General features: G+C 42.7%; 1 protein-coding gene across 1 annotated transcript in view; it reads right to left on the bottom strand.

Annotated features, from left to right (window-relative positions):
- The window catches only part of LOC126188758 (nephrin-like), a 645,061-nt gene that overhangs the window by 19,639 nt on the left and 607,504 nt on the right, over positions 1-17,918 (bottom strand). The window contains exons 13-14 of the mRNA XM_049930368.1: positions 4,259-4,373; positions 4,071-4,195 (exon numbers count right to left, since the gene is read on the bottom strand). Of these exons, the coding sequence (XP_049786325.1) occupies positions 4,071-4,195; positions 4,259-4,373 (240 nt within the window). The remainder of the gene's footprint in view (positions 1-4,070; positions 4,196-4,258; positions 4,374-17,918) is intronic.

The raw sequence follows: 17,918 nt of genomic DNA, 5'->3' as shown, positions 1-17,918 counted from the left end.
ATATCGTCTATGCGGCCCATAAATAGACGCGTAATGTCTTCCGAAAAAAAGCGGGCCCGATCTCTCCGCCTCCCTGATCCTGAAGGGGCATATACGTTGATGAGTCGGACACCGTTGACAGTTACTGCCATGGCTCTTGCACTCGGTAAGTACAGTACGTCCGTAGCCGCCAAGCCGTCCCGTAGCAGGATAGCCACGCCACAATCGGTAGAAGAGGCGTGGGAGATGTGGGCGGTATATCCGTAGAAGTCAAGGAAACTAGCGACACATACTTCTCGTAAGAGGGCCACGTCGATGTCCGCCGCATCGAGCATGCGTTGTAGCACTGTCAGTTTGTGTGGTGCCCTTATCGCATTGATATTGATGGTGGCAAGGCGAAACGTGTGCTGCCTAGTCTCTTCACCTAGGGTAGACGCCATGGCAATCAAAAATAACCGCAAGAGATGCCGGACCCACCAAACCCGTTACAAATTATGAGTCTTTCACACTAGGAGTGGCATCCCCAATGCCACCCCCTCCTCTGTCACCGTGCCCTCTCCTGGAAGTTCCTCAACATCGTCCGATCTCAGTGGGTGCAACACGATGCTGTGTAGCTGATCGGCACCCAAGTCTCTCTCACGTACGTCGTCTTTGGTAGAGGTAGACGGAGCGCCATCCACCGACGCGACCTGCTGCTTCTGTGGTGCAGGTTGTAACTGGGCACTCGTAGTATGGGCAAGTGAACCGTCTACACCACTTAGATCCTCAGCAGGCGCATTATCCATGCCGTCTGATGAGATGTCACCTTCTTGACCGGCCGTGTGGAGGAGGCAATCGTCGCTTACGTCGTCGAGGCGAATGTTGCTTTCGAACGTGGACATCCGTATCCGAATCTGGGAGGCAATCAAGCGTCGTATCACCTTCCGCTAGGAAAGCCGCGGTCGGGACAATGTTCGCGTCCACGTCCATCGCGTTCTGAATGTTATGTTGAGTCTGGATTCCGTGGGACTGTTGCTGCTGTTGTTGCTGTGGAGGGGGCGACATATGGGTTGGCATAGGGGGTCCTTCCTCTTCCTTCCTTGGTGCTTCTGACGTCGATGGAAGTGTCTGATCGCCCGTTTCGTCCTCATCTATGGTGCGCATCGTCGTCTGAGCGTACGTGAGGGGCAGGATTGTCGTCCACGTCGGGGAAGCAGAGTCTCCAACCGGTGTCTGCGTAATTCTACGTTGTAAGCAGCTCGATCGAACATGGCCTTCCTGCCCACATCCGGAACAGGTACGCATTTGACCGTCGTACGTGATGATTGCACGACAGCCACCGATGTTCAAATAGGACGGCACATGTTTCTTGAGCTCAATTAATTTGGCGCACACCATTGTAGAACTTGTACGTCGAGAAAGTTTGCCACTTTTCTGCAACGTGGCTGATAACATTGCCATATGGTCGGAAGGCGTCCTTGACAACTTCCTCTGGGACCTCGAAGGGGAGCTCCAAAACCCGAAGAGTCCTTAGGCCTATGCCTGCATGATCCACCGTCACGGCACCGATATGCCCGTCAGAATGTCTGAATCTGAGTGAGTTCGAGTATTTAGACACAACTGTCGCGCAGACCTCTTCACTGGTCATTTTCACATAAACCACGCTCGCCGTTATAGAAAAATGTATTCCGACGACAGTCGCCGGATCTAAACGTAGATCGTCGCGTATGAACTGTTCTATTTCATAGGCTCGAGGACGCGCTGATCTGGTTGAAAAGTAATTTTGATCGTATCGTGGCGCCATGTGTGTTCCATAGCCGCACTGAACGTGGAACAAATACAACTCGCGCCGCGCGAAAGTAAACACAAGCAAGCGCTCACGGTCGCGCACGGCGGACGTCCTCGCCCCAACGCAGCCGAAAGCAGACTGAATCTCATTTTTTTCGTTGCATCTGCTCGGGGCGGACGTCGTAAGAAATCCATTTAAGTTCGTTGTTGATCGGTTAACTCAATTTTTTTTTTTTTTTTTTTTATTACAGAGGGCAGCTAACCCTCTGACCGAACACGCTGAGCTACCGTGCCGGCCGTACTTCGGCGACTTGCGCGTCGATGGGGATGAAATGATGATAATTAGGACAGCACAACACTCAGTCCCTGAGCGGAGAAAATCTCCGACCCAGCCGGGAATCGAACCCGGGCCCTTTGGATTGACAGTCTGTCGCGCTGACCACTCAGCTACCGGGGGCGGACGTCTTATCTCATATGTGCTGTTGCCTGGTGTTAAGTAATACAAACAAGCACGTAGAACGCAGGAACCAGTACTTTCCAGTCGTCGGTGCAAAAAGCAAGAGGGTATTAGGTCCTAATTTCTTCTAGTATTTGATGTCTAGATTATGTGAAATAAACCATTTCCATTTATGTTAAAATACAAGTTTTTGTTGTTATGGCTACCTCTGCACATTAAAACACAGGATTATATAAGTGTTATTGGCCATAAGGAAAGCCCGAGAGAGGAACAATAGTTTCATATGAGCCATGATTGTAGGGGTATTTTGACACACGGAGGCCGAGTGCGTCATTTTAGCCCAGTTGAGTTTCACACTAATAAATGTAGGTAGCTAAATGAAATACGTTAATGCATATTTGATGAAAATAAAAACATCATTTTGTTTCATTTTTATAAGAATGGGTTTATCTGTTCAGATGTGGAGAACGTACACATATATAACAGAGTTTTTGGACGACTGGTGAATTTTAAGATTAGGTGCAATAAACACGCGTGGCTAACGCTACACGAATATTTGAGCCTCCACGTTTTACAGCATAAAGATTATAGACAAAATACCTTACGGGCGTCAAATTATGGCACTTTCGTTTACTACGCAAAGAAATACCTGTGATTTGTTACAGCTTTAGCTGATACGGTGCGCTCATAATAACTTGGTGGGGCTTCCGTTGCGAACGGACCTCACACACAAAACATTTATCTCTTAGAATTTTTAAGGTAAAAGGTAGCGTGTGCCGCGCGGTCTAAGGCGTTGCAGTCATGGACTGTGCGGCTGGTCCCGGCGGAGGTTCGAGTCCTCCCTCGGGCATGGGTGTTCGTCCTTAAGATAATTTAGTTTAAGTAGTGTGTAAGTTTAGGGACTGATGACCTTAGCATTTAAGTCCCATAAATTTCACACATTCGAACAGGTAGCGTGTCTGCAAGTAATTATTCTAAGATTTCGAGTCAGTACCGGCAAGAATTAAATAAATAAACACGTCTGAAGAATGAGATTTTCACTCTGCAGCGGAGCGTGCGCTGATACGAAACTTCCTGGCAGATTAAAAGTGTGTGCCGGACCGAGACTTGAACTCGGGACCTTTGCATTTCGCGGGGATGTGCAACTACCAACTGAGCTACCCAAGCACGACTCACGCCCCGTCCTCACATCTTTACTTCTACCAGAATCTCGTCTCCTACCTTCCAAACTTCAAAAAAGTTCTCCTGCGAACCTTGCAGAACTAGTACTCCTGTAAGAAAGGACAATGCGGATACATGGCTTAGCCAAAGCCGGGGGGATGTTTCCAGAATGAGATATTTGACTCCGCGGCGGAGTGTGCACTGATATGACAATGGTCACAAAATCCTTCAGACGTACGTTTTTTAATAAACACGTTCACTGTCTGAGTAGATTGCTGAAATCCAGTCTCCATACCTGTGAAGATGGAAAATCTGAGGAAAGGAAAATGTTGTAATGGGGGTTTTCGTTGTGAACGGACCTCAGATACGAAAATTTAGCTCTTAGAATTTTTAAGCTAAGAGGTGACGTGTCTACAAGTAATTATTCTAAGAAGTCAAGTCAGTACCGGCAAGATTTCAATAAGTAAACACGTTCATTGTCTGAGTAGATTGCCGAAATCCAGTTTCATAGGAACAACTGAGGTGGCTACTGCTATTGGAGGAAGGAATTGTACGGCTGATGTAATTGAGATGGCGGCACTGCCGATCAAAGTGACGGACTAGCCCACAAGTCAGGAAGAGGATGCGTCTCCGTGCATTGACCAAATTCTACTGTGTGAGCTGCAGCTGAATACACGATGAGCATTAGAGCGGCAGGCGCCCGCACCGGAGTTGGAGGGTATGACGTCCGGGTTGATCTCGTCCTTGTCGTGCCGGTCGTGGCGCGCAGGCGCGAACAGCGCGGCGGCCTTCTCTTTGAAGGCGAGGTCGCCGGGCCGCGGAATGCGCCGCCTGCGGCCGTCGCCGCCCCCGCCGCCCCCGGCGCCGCCGTCGGCCGCGCCCCTGCGAGGATGCCGCTTGAAGCGCGCTCTCAGCGTGCCCACCACCACGGCCGTCACCACCACCAACACCAGCACCAAGCCGAGCAGCACGCCCAACAGCGGCGACATCTCCAGCTGGTCGGGAGGGCCTAAAACAGTGTGACCAAAAGCGCTGTAATGTAGCCAGTCTCCTCACAACGCCACTTTGTTTAATAAAGTGAGCCATACGTAACTGACAATGAATGCAGTTCATACAAGCAACTGATTAGAGATAACTCTAGGCTGAAAAAATCCCGTTATATTTCTTCTGAGCGATCGACGTTTCGACCACATAACCTACATCTTCTTCAGGATCTCTTGATGTTCATGGTGAGCCAACTTTGTGCACCATAAGATCATGAAGAAAATCACAGCAGGGGGGAGAAGAAATTGAAGAAATTGAAGAAATTGAACCTGATGAAGCCTAACAACCTCAAAGATTTTGCCAACAATGACAATGATTACAAAAGCCTTCAGACTTACATTATTAACAGTTTATTTTGGAGGTAATGTGGAAAATACGGAAGGGACATAAACAAAAGTACAATATAATACAATAATACCCTTGAGCACCAGAGCATCTTGAAGAATGGGGGGGGGGGTGAATCAGGGAATGGGAGTGCAATCGTTTGTGTAGAAGAAATTTAACATAATGAAGTCTAACAACCTCGAACATTTTAGCTTCAATGACAACAGTCAAAAAGCCCGAATACTTACATTAGCAATAGTTATATTTCGGAAACGTCTGCAATGCAGCATACGGTAGGTCCATACACCCTCATGCTACAATGCAGAATTGATAGCTAACCTGACGCAGCGTTGTAAGAAAAAAGAGGCTTGGCAAGGTTGGGTAGTTGGCCTTTCCGACAACGGGTTTTATCGGAGGAGATTTCGTTCGAAAATCTGACGCTAGTGACAGCACATATCACACAACGGCAGTGTGAATTGCGAAGGAACAAGACTACGCATGCGGTTTCAAATAAAATAACTGTGTGTTTGACGAGAGCAATCAGTTATCTATTCCTAGTGGGTTTTTCGACGCACGAAAGTGAGGCTGTAGTGTTGTGTTTCGTTTTCTGGGAAGTGTTAGTACATTTCTTTTTTATCTTTAGATGGAATTGACATTATTCCCTGTATTGTAGGATGCGACAAAGTTTAGCCACGTTATAACGATGGGATACCTATGGCTACTTAAAACACCACAGTCGTACTTTTTGGTTGTCTCGGACAAAACAATTTAGTATTATATTTGAGCATATGGGTATAAATACTAAAATTTTAAGGATATTTAGGCAGGAAAATAATAAGAAGTCACGTTAAAAATGTGATGGAAATAATATCAACTCGTAGACTAATGTGACTTCTTGAAATTAATACGACGGAAGCAAATGACAAGTATTCAGTTACAGGAAGTTCTCTCGGTGACTGACAAAGCTTTCTGGGATAATAAAGATGTCATGAAACGTGTTTTACGAAATAACAAGTATTATCCGAAAAATTCAAAGACGAACAGGAAACAATACTGTGGGGCAATTTTAAAAATTTAGATGAGAAAGACAGCTTCTTGAACCCATATAGAAATATGCAGTGGAGCTGCGGATAAATAATTGTTATTGGTTGAATAAGACAAGAACTGGAGCGGATAAAGTATTTTCTATGAAGAGGCATTAATACCTGCGACTAAGAACGGCTGAATAAACGAGTTGAGTTTATTAGCTGCACCCAATCTTTTAGAAATCTGTCAACATGTTTCAGCAAGAAACATGCTACCAGATTTCTAAAAGCTAGGGTGCTACTAATAGACTTTTTTATACTTATCAGTTTAATGTCCAGCACAATCCCACAAAAAAAAAGAACAAAACGCTAAGGAGGAACAAATAAAAAATAACCACTAAAGCGTGCGTTATTATGAAATAGAAGTTACTAGAATGGTAACCATTCAAGTGAAAGGGTTTATTGCTCTCCTGATGATAAGAAATCGGACATTTGACCAATCGACTTCACGTAAACAGTCTGGCGTAATAATGACTTTAATGTAAAATACTGTTCATTTGTGATCTTAGTAGGGGGCAGGAAAATACAGTTATGGTCAAATGCTTTTAGCCTGATCTTATTTACCAAATTTATAACCCAAAATGGGTGTCATTTCTCTCCAAGGACCGCACTTGCGCTCTTATATTTATGAAAGTATAATTTATGACATGCTTTCAGATTTATGTAAATTACAATAGTGTATAACTAAAAATGCCTCTCCCTCCTCTGCCTCTACTCCTCTATGCCAATTGAATGATGTATAAATGCCAGATCAGGCAGAATTAATGTAAGGTATAACGCAAGAGCCACGTCAAACCATATCCAGATTATGTGTGACTTTCAAGTAATATCTGCAACTTTGTTTTCTGCAGTCTGCAGCAGAGTATTGTGCCCAACGGCATTTTGTGCTATCACTCCAGTATATGACCACCTTTCATTGCTACATACAGATTTATAGGAATTTGTCGCAACTTTGCTGAAATCTTGTTGTATTTCTCCCATTATTCCAAGTACCCACATTTAACCTCTTCTCAAGAAGACACACATAGATTAAAATAAGTACAAGACGTCCAATACGTCCAACGTATAACAATTACTGCAGCGCATTATCAAAACAAAATTATATGTAAATAGTTAAATGTTTGAAAATTACTTCAGCTCAACAAATACGCTCTTGCTATAAACTAGGTCTACATTTCACTGTAAGTAATTCGTCCTTGCATCCTTAGAGAGATAAAAAAATGTCTCTATGACATTAATATCAGGATACCTTAGAGAAGTGCCACAATATGACATTATTTTGAAAGAGTGCAAGCATCGGAAAGTTCATGCAGAAACATTTATAGAGACATGTATCAAACCACACAAGACATTGATAAAGTACAATGTAAGCAATTTGTTACACTTGTTGCACTATCAATAGATTTTCGTGGTCACGATTACGTGTTTATTTTAAAACATGTAAAATGCAGGATGTCTCCTCCAGAGTCTGCACAAAGGCCGCCTTATCACTGTTTTCAGCCTTGGACCACCCTGTCTCTGCGCTACAAATGTCACTCTTCACCACCACCAGTACCCCTGCACCGCACTTTCACTCCCACAGCCGATTCTCATTTGAGAGACGCAGGCAATGTCTCTGAGATGAAACGTACGATGATTTTACTAGTGCAGAGATGGCAGGGGGGACTGGCCAACTGCTACCAACGGTACGTCCATAAGCAAGCGGCAGTGCAGACAGAGAGACATTTGCGTTACAACCCACGCAGGTTCCTGAAGAGGAAGAGATCCGTAGTCTTGAAAGAAATACTAATATATAAAACACTTAACAAATCCGTATCTAGTTCCAAAACTGTAACTGGCACTATCTGTTCAAAATACATCATGCATACACGAGCTGATCAAAACCATCTGAAAGCAACTACATTATTACCATTATTGTAGCGATTAGAAATATGTGCTCTCCCTTGGGAGAGTGGTGTGTGAAGATTCCATTTCCCTGATTTATTTCTTTCCTGTAACAAGACACCTGTACAGTAAACCCTCATATTTTGGATACACTATATTTAGACGAGTAAGGATGGCTATGCCAATGTCGCTGTAGTAGGCACTGCACATAGCTAGCCAGCCAGGTCTGTATTGTCACTGATGTGTATAGTTCACCTTTTCTCAACACACCTAATGTGCAGTACGTGTTAAACAAAAAAAATTGCAGAGAGCATAAAAAAACATAATACTGATCTGCAGAAGAATTCTACGACTTTACCTTAGAGGAGCGTACTACATAGCAGTTGACCAAAATGTATATAGAAACATACGGTTGCACAATACTGCACATAATTTAAGCACAGTGGCATCTTTACCACTTCATGTACACGATTAAGTAATATAACGTGATGGTACACATTTCTGCTCCTTAACGAGGCATCACAACAACGTTTCACCAGGCAACGCCGGTCAACTACTGTTTGTGTATGAGAAATCGGTTGGAAACTTTCCTCATGTCAGCACGTTGTAGGTGTCGCCACCGGCAGCAACCTTGTGTGAATGCTCTGAAAAGCTAATCATTTGCATATCATAGCATCTACTTCCTGTCGGCTAAATTTCGCGTCTGTAGCACGTCATCTTCGTGGTGTAGCAATTTTAATGTCCAGTAGTGTACATACGACGGAGCGTCCCAAGTAAGAGTTTTTCGAAATTCACTTAATCGAAATGCATTAACATGTGCGTTAAAACATGAAGAACAGCCAGTACTCCAACACTGCAAAGTCCAACACATCAATAATCTATCCCTGTCCCCTAAACACAAAATGAGGTCTGATGCGTAATATAGAAGCCATCCAGTCAATAAAAAATCACTTTCCATATATTCATTAAAGAAAATTCGGCTACACGAGACGCAACACTTGGAATACCGTTGTCTAGATGTAACGTCTTATAATCCTAATTTAAACGTCTTCCGTCCTTGGTTCGAATTCTGCTGCTGCTTAAATTTTTATTAATATTCAGCATTGAGGGGCCAAAGACTTCCGGCAAAGCAGTCACCTCTCATTCTGAAAATGGCCTTGTCAAACAGGGCGGAGGAGTGGACAGTGGTTTAGGGCACTCTCTCGTCCTATGGGTGGGAAACTACCCCTAAAGGCGGAAGAATTAGCATTGACCAACGGCATGAGGATGCAGAAGGAAATGGAAACCACTGCATTAGAGACATGTAATGTGTATCCAAAGGACATTGGCCTGTAATCCAAGAACTGTCATGATGACCTCTCCATTGGCAAAAGATTCCAGAGTAGTCCCCCATTCGGATCTCCAGAAAGAGATTGCCAAGAGGGAGTTTACCATAAGAAAAAGATTGAATAATCAGCGATATGATAACGTTCTACGAATCGGGGATGGAATGTTAGAAGCTGGAACGCAGTAAGGAAAGTAGAAAATCTGAAAACGGAAATGCAAAGGATTAATCTAGATACAGTAGAGGTCAGAGAAGTGAAGTGGAAAGAAGACAAGGATTCCTGGTCTGATGAATATAGGGTAATATCAACAGCAGTAGGAAATGGTATAACGGGAGTAGAATTCGTTATGGTTCAAATGGCTCTGAACACTATGGGACTTAACATCTATGGTCATCAGTCCCCTAGATCTTAGAACTACTTAAACCTAACTAACCTAAGGACATCACACACATCCATGCCCGAGGCAGGATTCGAACCGGCGTCCGTAGCAGTCGCGCGGCTCCGGACTGAGCGCCTAGAACCGCTAGACCACCGCGGCCGGCAATTCGTTATTAATGGGATGTGTTGCTGTGAAAAGTTCACTGATAGGGTTGTTCTTATCAGTATCGACAGCAAACCAACTCCAACAACGATAGTTCAGGTATACATGCCGACGTCACAAGCTGATGATGAAGAGATAGAGAAAGTGTATGAGGATATTGAAAGGATAACACAGTACGTAAAGGGAGATGAGAATTTAATAGTCATGGGAGAGTGAAATGTAGTTGTAGGGGAAAGGAGTATAAAGAATGAATGAGAGAGGAGAAAGACTAATTTAGTTCTGTACAAGTGTCAGCTAGCAATAGCGAATACTCAGTTCAGGAATCACAAGAGGGGGAGGTATACTTGCAAAAGGTCGGGTGATACGAGAAGATTTCAGTTAGATTACATCATGATCAGACGAAGATTCCGAAATCAGATACTGGATTGTAAGGCGTACCCAGTATAAGATATAGACTCAGATCACAATACAGTAGTAACGAAGAGTATGCCGAAGTTTAAGACATTAGTCAGGAAGAATCATACGTAAAGAGATGGGATAGGAAGTACTAAGGAATGACGGGATACGGTGGAAGTTCTCTAAGGTTATAGATACAGCAATAAGGAATAGCTCAGTAGGCAGTACAGTCGAAGAGGTATGGGCATCTCTAAAAAGGGCCGTCACACAAGTTGTGAAGAAATACATACGTACAAAGAAGATAACTGCGAATAAAACCATGGGTAACAGAAGATATACTATAATTGGTTGATGAAAGGAGAAAGTACAAAATGTTCGGGAAAACTCAGGAATGCAGAAATGCAAATCGTTGCGGAATGAAATAATAGGAAGTGCAGGGAAGCTAAGACGAAACGTCTGCAGGAAAAATGTGAAGACACCGAAAAAGAAACGATTGTCGGGAGGACAGACTCTGCATACTGGAAAGTCAAAACAACCTTCAATGACATTAAAAGCAAGGATGATAACTATAAGAGTGCAACGGGAATTCCACTGTTAAATGCAAAGGAGAGAGCGAATAGCTGGAAAGAATACACTGAAAGCCTCAGCGAGGGGGAAAGTTTGGCTGATATGATAGAAGAAAAAGGAGTCGATTTAGGGGATCCAGTATTAGAATCAGAATTTAAAAGAGCTTTGGAGAACTTAAGATCAAATAAGACAGAAGGTATATATAACAATCCATCAGAATTTCTAAAATCGCAGGAGAAGTGGCACCAAAACGACTATTCACGTTGGTGTATAGAATGTATGAGTCTGGCGACATACTACCTGACTTTCGGAAAAGCATCATCCACACAATTCCGAAGACGGCAGGAGCTGACTATTGTGAGAATACTCGCACAATCAGCTGAACAGCTAATGCATCCAAGTTACTGCTAAGAATAATACACAGAATGGAAAAGAAAATTGAGGATGCGGTAGATGACGATCTGTTTGGCACGAGAGAGGCAATTATGACGCTGCGGTTAATAATGGAAGCAAGACTAAAGAAAAATCAAGACACGTTCATAGGATTTGTCGACCTGGACAAAGCGTTCGACAATGTAAAATGGTGCAAGATGTTCGAAATTCTGAAAAAGTAGGTGTAAGCTATAGGAAGAGACGTGTCATTTACAATATGTACAACGGCCAAGAGTGAATAATTAGAGTGGACGACCAAGAACGAAGTGCTCGTATTAAAAAGGGTGGAAGAAAGGGATGTGCACTTTCGCCCCTATGTTCAATCTGTACATCGAGGAAACAGTGATGCAAATAAAAGAAAGTTTCAGGAGTGGAATAAAAATTCAACGTGAAAGGAAATCAATGATACGATTCGCTGATGACATTGTTATCCTGAGTGAAAGTGAAGAAAAATTCCATGATCTACTTAACGGAATGAACAGTCTAATGAGTGCAGAGTGTGGATTGAAAGTAAATCGAAGAAAGACAAAAGTAATGCGAAACAGCAGAAATTAGAACAGCGAGAAACTTAACATCAGGATTGATAGTCATGAAGTAAATGAAGTTAAGGAATTTTGCTACCTAGCTAGTAAAATAACTAATGACGGACGGAGCAAAGAGGACGTCAAAAGCAGACTAGCAATGGCAAAAAGAGGATTGATGGCCAAGAGAAGTCTACTAACATCGAATATCGGACTTAATTTGAGGAAGAAAGTTCAGAGAATGTACGTCTGGTGCACTGCATTGTGTGGTAGTGACATGGTCTGTGGGGCAACCGGAACAGAAGATAATCGTAGCATTTGAGATGTGGTACTACAGACGAATGCTGAAAATTAGGTGGACTGGTAAGGTAAAAAAATGAGGATGTTCTGAGAGGAAATGAATATGTAGAAAACACTATACACGGAGAAGGGAGAAGATGATAGGACATGTGTTAAGACATGAGGGGATGACCTCCACTGTACTAGAGGGAGCTGTAGAAGGCAAAAATTGTAGAGGAAGTCAGAGATTCAAATACATCCAGGAAATAATTGATGACGTAGGTTGCAATAGCTACTCTGAGATGAAGAGCTTAGCACAGGAGAGGAATTCGTGGTGGACCGCATCATACCACTCAGAAGACTGACGAACAAATATATATATATTCTGTTGCACCTGGAGTAAAATCTGTTACTAGCTGCATATTAAAAGCGAGGCGGCAGCACTAGTTGTAAAATCGAGGCTTTTGCATCAATTGCTATAGACTCAACTGTGTATACTGTATTGTGCATCTGAAGATTAGTAAAGGTTTAGCCAACTTGTACGCAGTGCTAAGGTAAAGTGGTACAATTGCTCTGTATCTGAAAATAATGTGTGACAGGAACTATGTAATAAGCACTTGTGTAACACATATTGCGCGTTACGTATGATGAAGAAAGATGAATACACATGACAGTCATGATGTTACGAGAATTCCTCTTACAGCCGGTAAAATGGTTAAAAACACAACCTGTTTCGTGGCTTCAAGCAGCATCTTCAGATGAATAACGTTAAGAGATTATATGCATACCCGTCGTTCCTAGACAAAATGAAGCTGGGAAACCGGTCGTATTTTAATACACAACAATTTTACCATCTGTAAGCGGGGTCTTCCTAACATCATGCCCTTGAACAGCTGCGGTTGCACGGATTATAAAATAGTTTGTGACACATGACAGTGATTGAAGCCAGAACATCCCTGACAGCAGCAGTGCATTAGCACAATCACACTGGCACAGACATCTTTACATTGGAATATAGATTACAGCGGATGCAAAACTGATTACAGTACAAGTCTTGCTACAGATAACAATACGTCAGGTTGAAGCAATGTTAATACCTCACACTACAGGGGAAGAACCTATATTTCTAGTGGTACAACAGAGGCAGTATTACTAGTTTCTATCCAGATACTCTGAATCACATGTGAAGATCGTCGGCTGCACTTTGCTAACTTCTCAAATACGTTTTGTAATTAGATGTGGGATTTTTAAGTGCTTTATATATAACATTCTTAACAGTACTAGTATCCACTAAAAGGCAGGTGGTCGGTGTGGCATCCAGCGCGGTTTGTGGATCAAAGTGCTGTATGTCCACTCTGCTGCTTGCGTATGTGCGTGCCTACTGGTAACACTTGGACGGACCTCTTCCCCTCCCCCGCAGATCACGATGCTGTTAAAATGATCCCATAGTGATGGTGGCTTCATCCTTCACATGTGAATCACCTGAAGGAGGGACTGGAAATGCGGTGGCTGGTGTCGTATGCAGTGCAGAGTATGGGTAGCATCCGCCCGAGGGCAGTGTTGGGCTGGACTATGCGTCGATCGTGATGGAGACATCCCGCATCTTGCTCGTTTCTAAATGGAGACATTATCATCCTCGCGGTATCCCAGCTGTTGCTGCATATGAATGGTAAATTGTTACAGTGTACTTTTGAGACGTCATGTGTGGGTAGATATATGTCTATATATATGTTGCTACATGGACTTTTACCGAGAGAGGTGGCGTAGTGGTTAGCACACTGGACTCGAATTCGGGAGGACGTCGGTTCAATCCCGCGTCCAGCCATCTTGATGTAGGTATTCCGTGATTTTCCCAAATTGCTTCAGGCAAATGACAGGATAGTTCCTTCGACAGGGCAAGGCTGACTTCCTTCCCCATCCTTCCCTAATCCGATGATACCGATGACCTCGCTGTTTGGTCTCTTCCCCCAAAATATACCCACCCCACATGGACTTTAATTCATAGCTGCTTTTACACGTCCACAGCAATGTCGTAGTGTTAGAGTGGTCTCAGGAATCGTAAGAGTGATGTCGTGGTGTGTCAGTGACTGTTTTTAACCTTCTAATAAGACAAGGAGAAGTTCGTTATAGTGAAACATAGACTTGGTACGTAGGAAGAGCGTATTTGTTACACTGTGTTAATGTGTGAGCATTAAACATTTTGGATATCAGTGTATTTGTTTAAATCATACAGTATGGTAATTGTTAAACTTTTAAACTTTCATATTTTCGGTAGTATAAATGTGTTCTCCTGGCGGTAGTTAGAAATGGGTACTTGTAATACATGGAGAAAATTGGTATGTTTTCCATAAAGTTGTAACAGTTGATACAAAACTCTGAATAGAAAAGGTTGGTGTCCATGGAACATAGACATTAAACCAGCACGAACATGTTTTCTATAGGATGGTGAAGGATATAGTGCAAAATGCCGAGAAATTCAGCTTTCCGAATTATGAAGCTAAAAGCGAACACATATTGACCCTTAATTTGTAACATGGAGTGATCTTCGAATATCCAGAGAGCACGTTAAAGTTTTTAACTTTCATGAGTCTGACCACTGTTACATGAGGAAATAGAATAAAGGAGACAAGTTTTCAAACTACGAAGTTCGTTTACGTCCAAAGCCTTGTCATGAAGATCACATATGCTGATCAAAAAGAAAAGCTTTGCGGAATCCTTGATTGATATCAGTACTCTTTAGTACACAGAAAATTCCTGCCAACCGACAACTACACAAATCGGGAAAAATTAAATCGTCATTGTAGTACATTTCAGCAAACCGCGCTGTGTTTCCGGTCGTAAACAAGACAGCGAGGACTACGTAAACACGTTGTTACTTGTTTGCAAGAAGGATTGCGAAAATTAAAGCTGGCAGGTAAAGTGGTTTGGTTATTCGAACAAATAACGGCTATCGTGAGACACAAAATACAGATATGATTCATACATCAACAGATGGTGGCACATGGTTACCCCGAAACTACTCGCTTCCGTTTGGAAAAACCTGGGAGAGTATTTCAACCCAGACGCCGACTCCTCTGTTCGACTGATACGGCAACTCTGGTCGGCCTCACAGTCAATATTTAGCGACGGCGTATCACAGACCCTCTCCCGATATGCAGGAATCTCCCGAATGGAATGGTGGGCTGAACTATTGCCTTGAATCTGGCCTAGCCTGGGATCGGTTGAATCTTAAAGTGTATCGTCGCAGGAACTCTTATCACACTCTAAAGACCAGCAATCGTAGAAAGGGAATATAAGATAAGTGGCGTCTCTTCAAGTCTCCGAAACTTCGTAGATAGCGTCGAAATAAGAATTCAAATGTGTTACAGTGAACAGTGTGGAGGAAGACGATACGGAATATTATACAACGTCTTAATTACACAAATGTGCAATTACGGAGAGGTCGCTTCCTTTTTGGTTCTGCGAAGAAAGGGAACAGAATACTCAACTTTAACTTTCCTTCCATCAATCGACATGGAGATCACTCGGGTTGAAACATAAACTGGGGCTGGACCAGAACAGTGACATAAACTGCCCGTATCAGATCTAAAGAAACCATCTTGAAAAACATCGAAATGTATAGGGAAATCAGAAAAACGTCTGCGGCTAGACGCAACTTCTGCCTCGTTAAAGGTATTTGCAGTATTCAGTAACACGTTACCGCGTACATCACCGGGTTCTGATGCTCTTTTACAAAAATGTGTTGCGGCCATTGTTGCAAATGGCCTTCATGAGGATGTTGCATATACAGTGACAGAAGCATTGTTCTACAAGACAAAATGGTAACAAGTTCACAAATCCAGAAACAGAAGACTGAAGATGAAAACAGCCGCGAAAACTTACGCTGTTACACGGCTTAGAGAACATGGACTCATGAAATAAAGACTTATACATTTTTGCAAGTTATTAATCATCGAGAAATAGAAGCCAACTTTGCTTCTTCGGACATCTGGCATTTTTACATTTGAAAACATCATTTGCGAATCACGATTCAATTTAAAAAATTGTACCTTCACATCAATAATTGATGAAGTCGCCAAAACGTGTTTGTGTCAATTTATGAGCCTTTAGTGTTGCAGAAAATGGAACTACACAAATATACGCATTAGTGAAAAATAATTTCTGGAGAAAACGGGAATTCAGGTAATGTTTCGTTCACCGTTCCATCTTCATACGATTTTCGTGACTGTTCACCACTGCCACTAGACAGATTCCAAGTGACAGCAATTTCACTGTCTTCAACACTGATCTGACTGTACATACTGCTGAGTGAGTACACAGATTCTGTGGGCCACTGTCAAAACATGGTAATTAGGACAACAAAATTTCTGTTCCACAGAGCGATAAAGTGCAACAAGCAGCGCTCGGACCAAATTACCACAACACTCTCTCCTGGGACGATCTTAACCCACATACTGTCTAATCATAACAGCGACTACTGTACACAGACCAGATTATTAATTACTGCCGAATTTCGTGAGTGATTAATAACATAACCGAAAATCGTCCTGTTACGTAGTTGCCAGCAATTACGTTTGGTATTGACTGATCGCTGTACTTCGTCTTACAGCACAGAATATTAAATAATGTTAAGCACGTAACTGTTTTATTTACGTAATTATCGTGAAAAAATTCACATGGCGCTGAAGGGAAACATGAATGCAAACGCTTCGCGCCGCAAAAGTATACACCACAACTATGGTATTATAGATGGCATAGTTAATGTTCTACCATTTAGTTAATGTGTTATAAGCTTTTAGTGTTTCAACTTGGTGATAATTCGCTGTTCTGTAGTCACGTCATCACTTTTTAAACTGGACGCTTGTGCGACGTTCGCTATCTTTTTAAAACCCTGATAAGCTGTGTTATGGGATACCACGGGAATATTGACATACCAGGAAATATCAACAGCACGGTTTATATGTTGAATGGAACTGTAGTCAGAGAAAGATAATTTTACAATGTAGTGGATTATCCCAGAAATAGGGCATAGGGTGGACGAATTCTTCTAAAGCATGGTCTTACTGCAGCGCTAAAAATTGTTTGTTTAAAGAGACGTAAGCGCTCCAGTACATTTAAACTATAATATCTATAACGTAGGCTGATAGAATTTTTGCTTGTATGTGTTATCATGGGTTTTATAACATGACGAGCATTTTAAAAGTCAGTAAGGTCTGGCCTCCGTAGTGTTGTTTGAGTGGTGTAAAATACACAGACGAAGATGAGGAAATGTCGAAAAAGCGCCTATATTACCAATTCTGCTACGGTGGCAACGAAAGAACTATTGATGGACGGAACAAGGAGGATATAAGCTGACTATTAATAGAAAATGGGGCATTTATGGCCAAGAGATGTTGGTGTAGTTAGCTTTGAGAGTCGTACTCGAATGTGCAGTCTCTGAATTTTGAGAAAAAGTCTCACTGTGATGTTATTCCCACATGTCTCTTATCAGCTCGGTTGTGACTACCTGCGTAGGTCATCTTGGCCTTCCTTGCCTTATCGTCTGATACACAGGGTGGACAGAAGTAGACAGAAAATCTTGTAAGGGTGTTGCAATGTAGGATGCGCCGAGAAATTATTTTAGAAAAAAAATTCGATACTTTGCGCCGTTTCCGAGTTAATTAGCCAATCAGGCCGTCACATGCTCAAATTCATGCAACGCGCCAGATATAATTAGTGTCAGGTGTACTGGTAGCGGAGGTGACAGCGCAAGAGACTGCCCGGCGTTTGGCTCGGGTTCTATCCTAACTACCGTCCCAAGTCCAGTTCTTGCTTCGCTGCCTTGTCTGATTTTAGCAAACCAAACGAATAATACGTTCGGCGGCTCCTTTTCTAGAGAGCCTCTGGGATTTTGCGCGCAGTAGCCTGACTGTCTAATACCAGTGCTAATCGTAGTTAACTTGGCAACGGCGTAACGTATGTTTTTTTTTCTTAAACTTCATTTATCTGCTCGACTTATCTAGTAGCAACATAACAAGCCATCCAGACTGTTTCTGACCATCCTGTATATAAGACGCTCTATATTCGGAGCACTTCGTGGAATGGTTATTGTTACGAGAACACTTACTGTCTATTGCCTTGCCTCCTACCACAATTGTATGACGTTACGATTCTTAT

The sequence above is a fragment of the Schistocerca cancellata genome, chromosome 5 (assembly GCF_023864275.1).
Source record: "Schistocerca cancellata isolate TAMUIC-IGC-003103 chromosome 5, iqSchCanc2.1, whole genome shotgun sequence".
NCBI classification, from domain to species: domain Eukaryota; kingdom Metazoa; phylum Arthropoda; class Insecta; order Orthoptera; family Acrididae; genus Schistocerca; species Schistocerca cancellata.
Note: the sequence above shows the minus strand (reverse complement) of the source record. Positions and strands in the feature narration are given on the sequence as shown.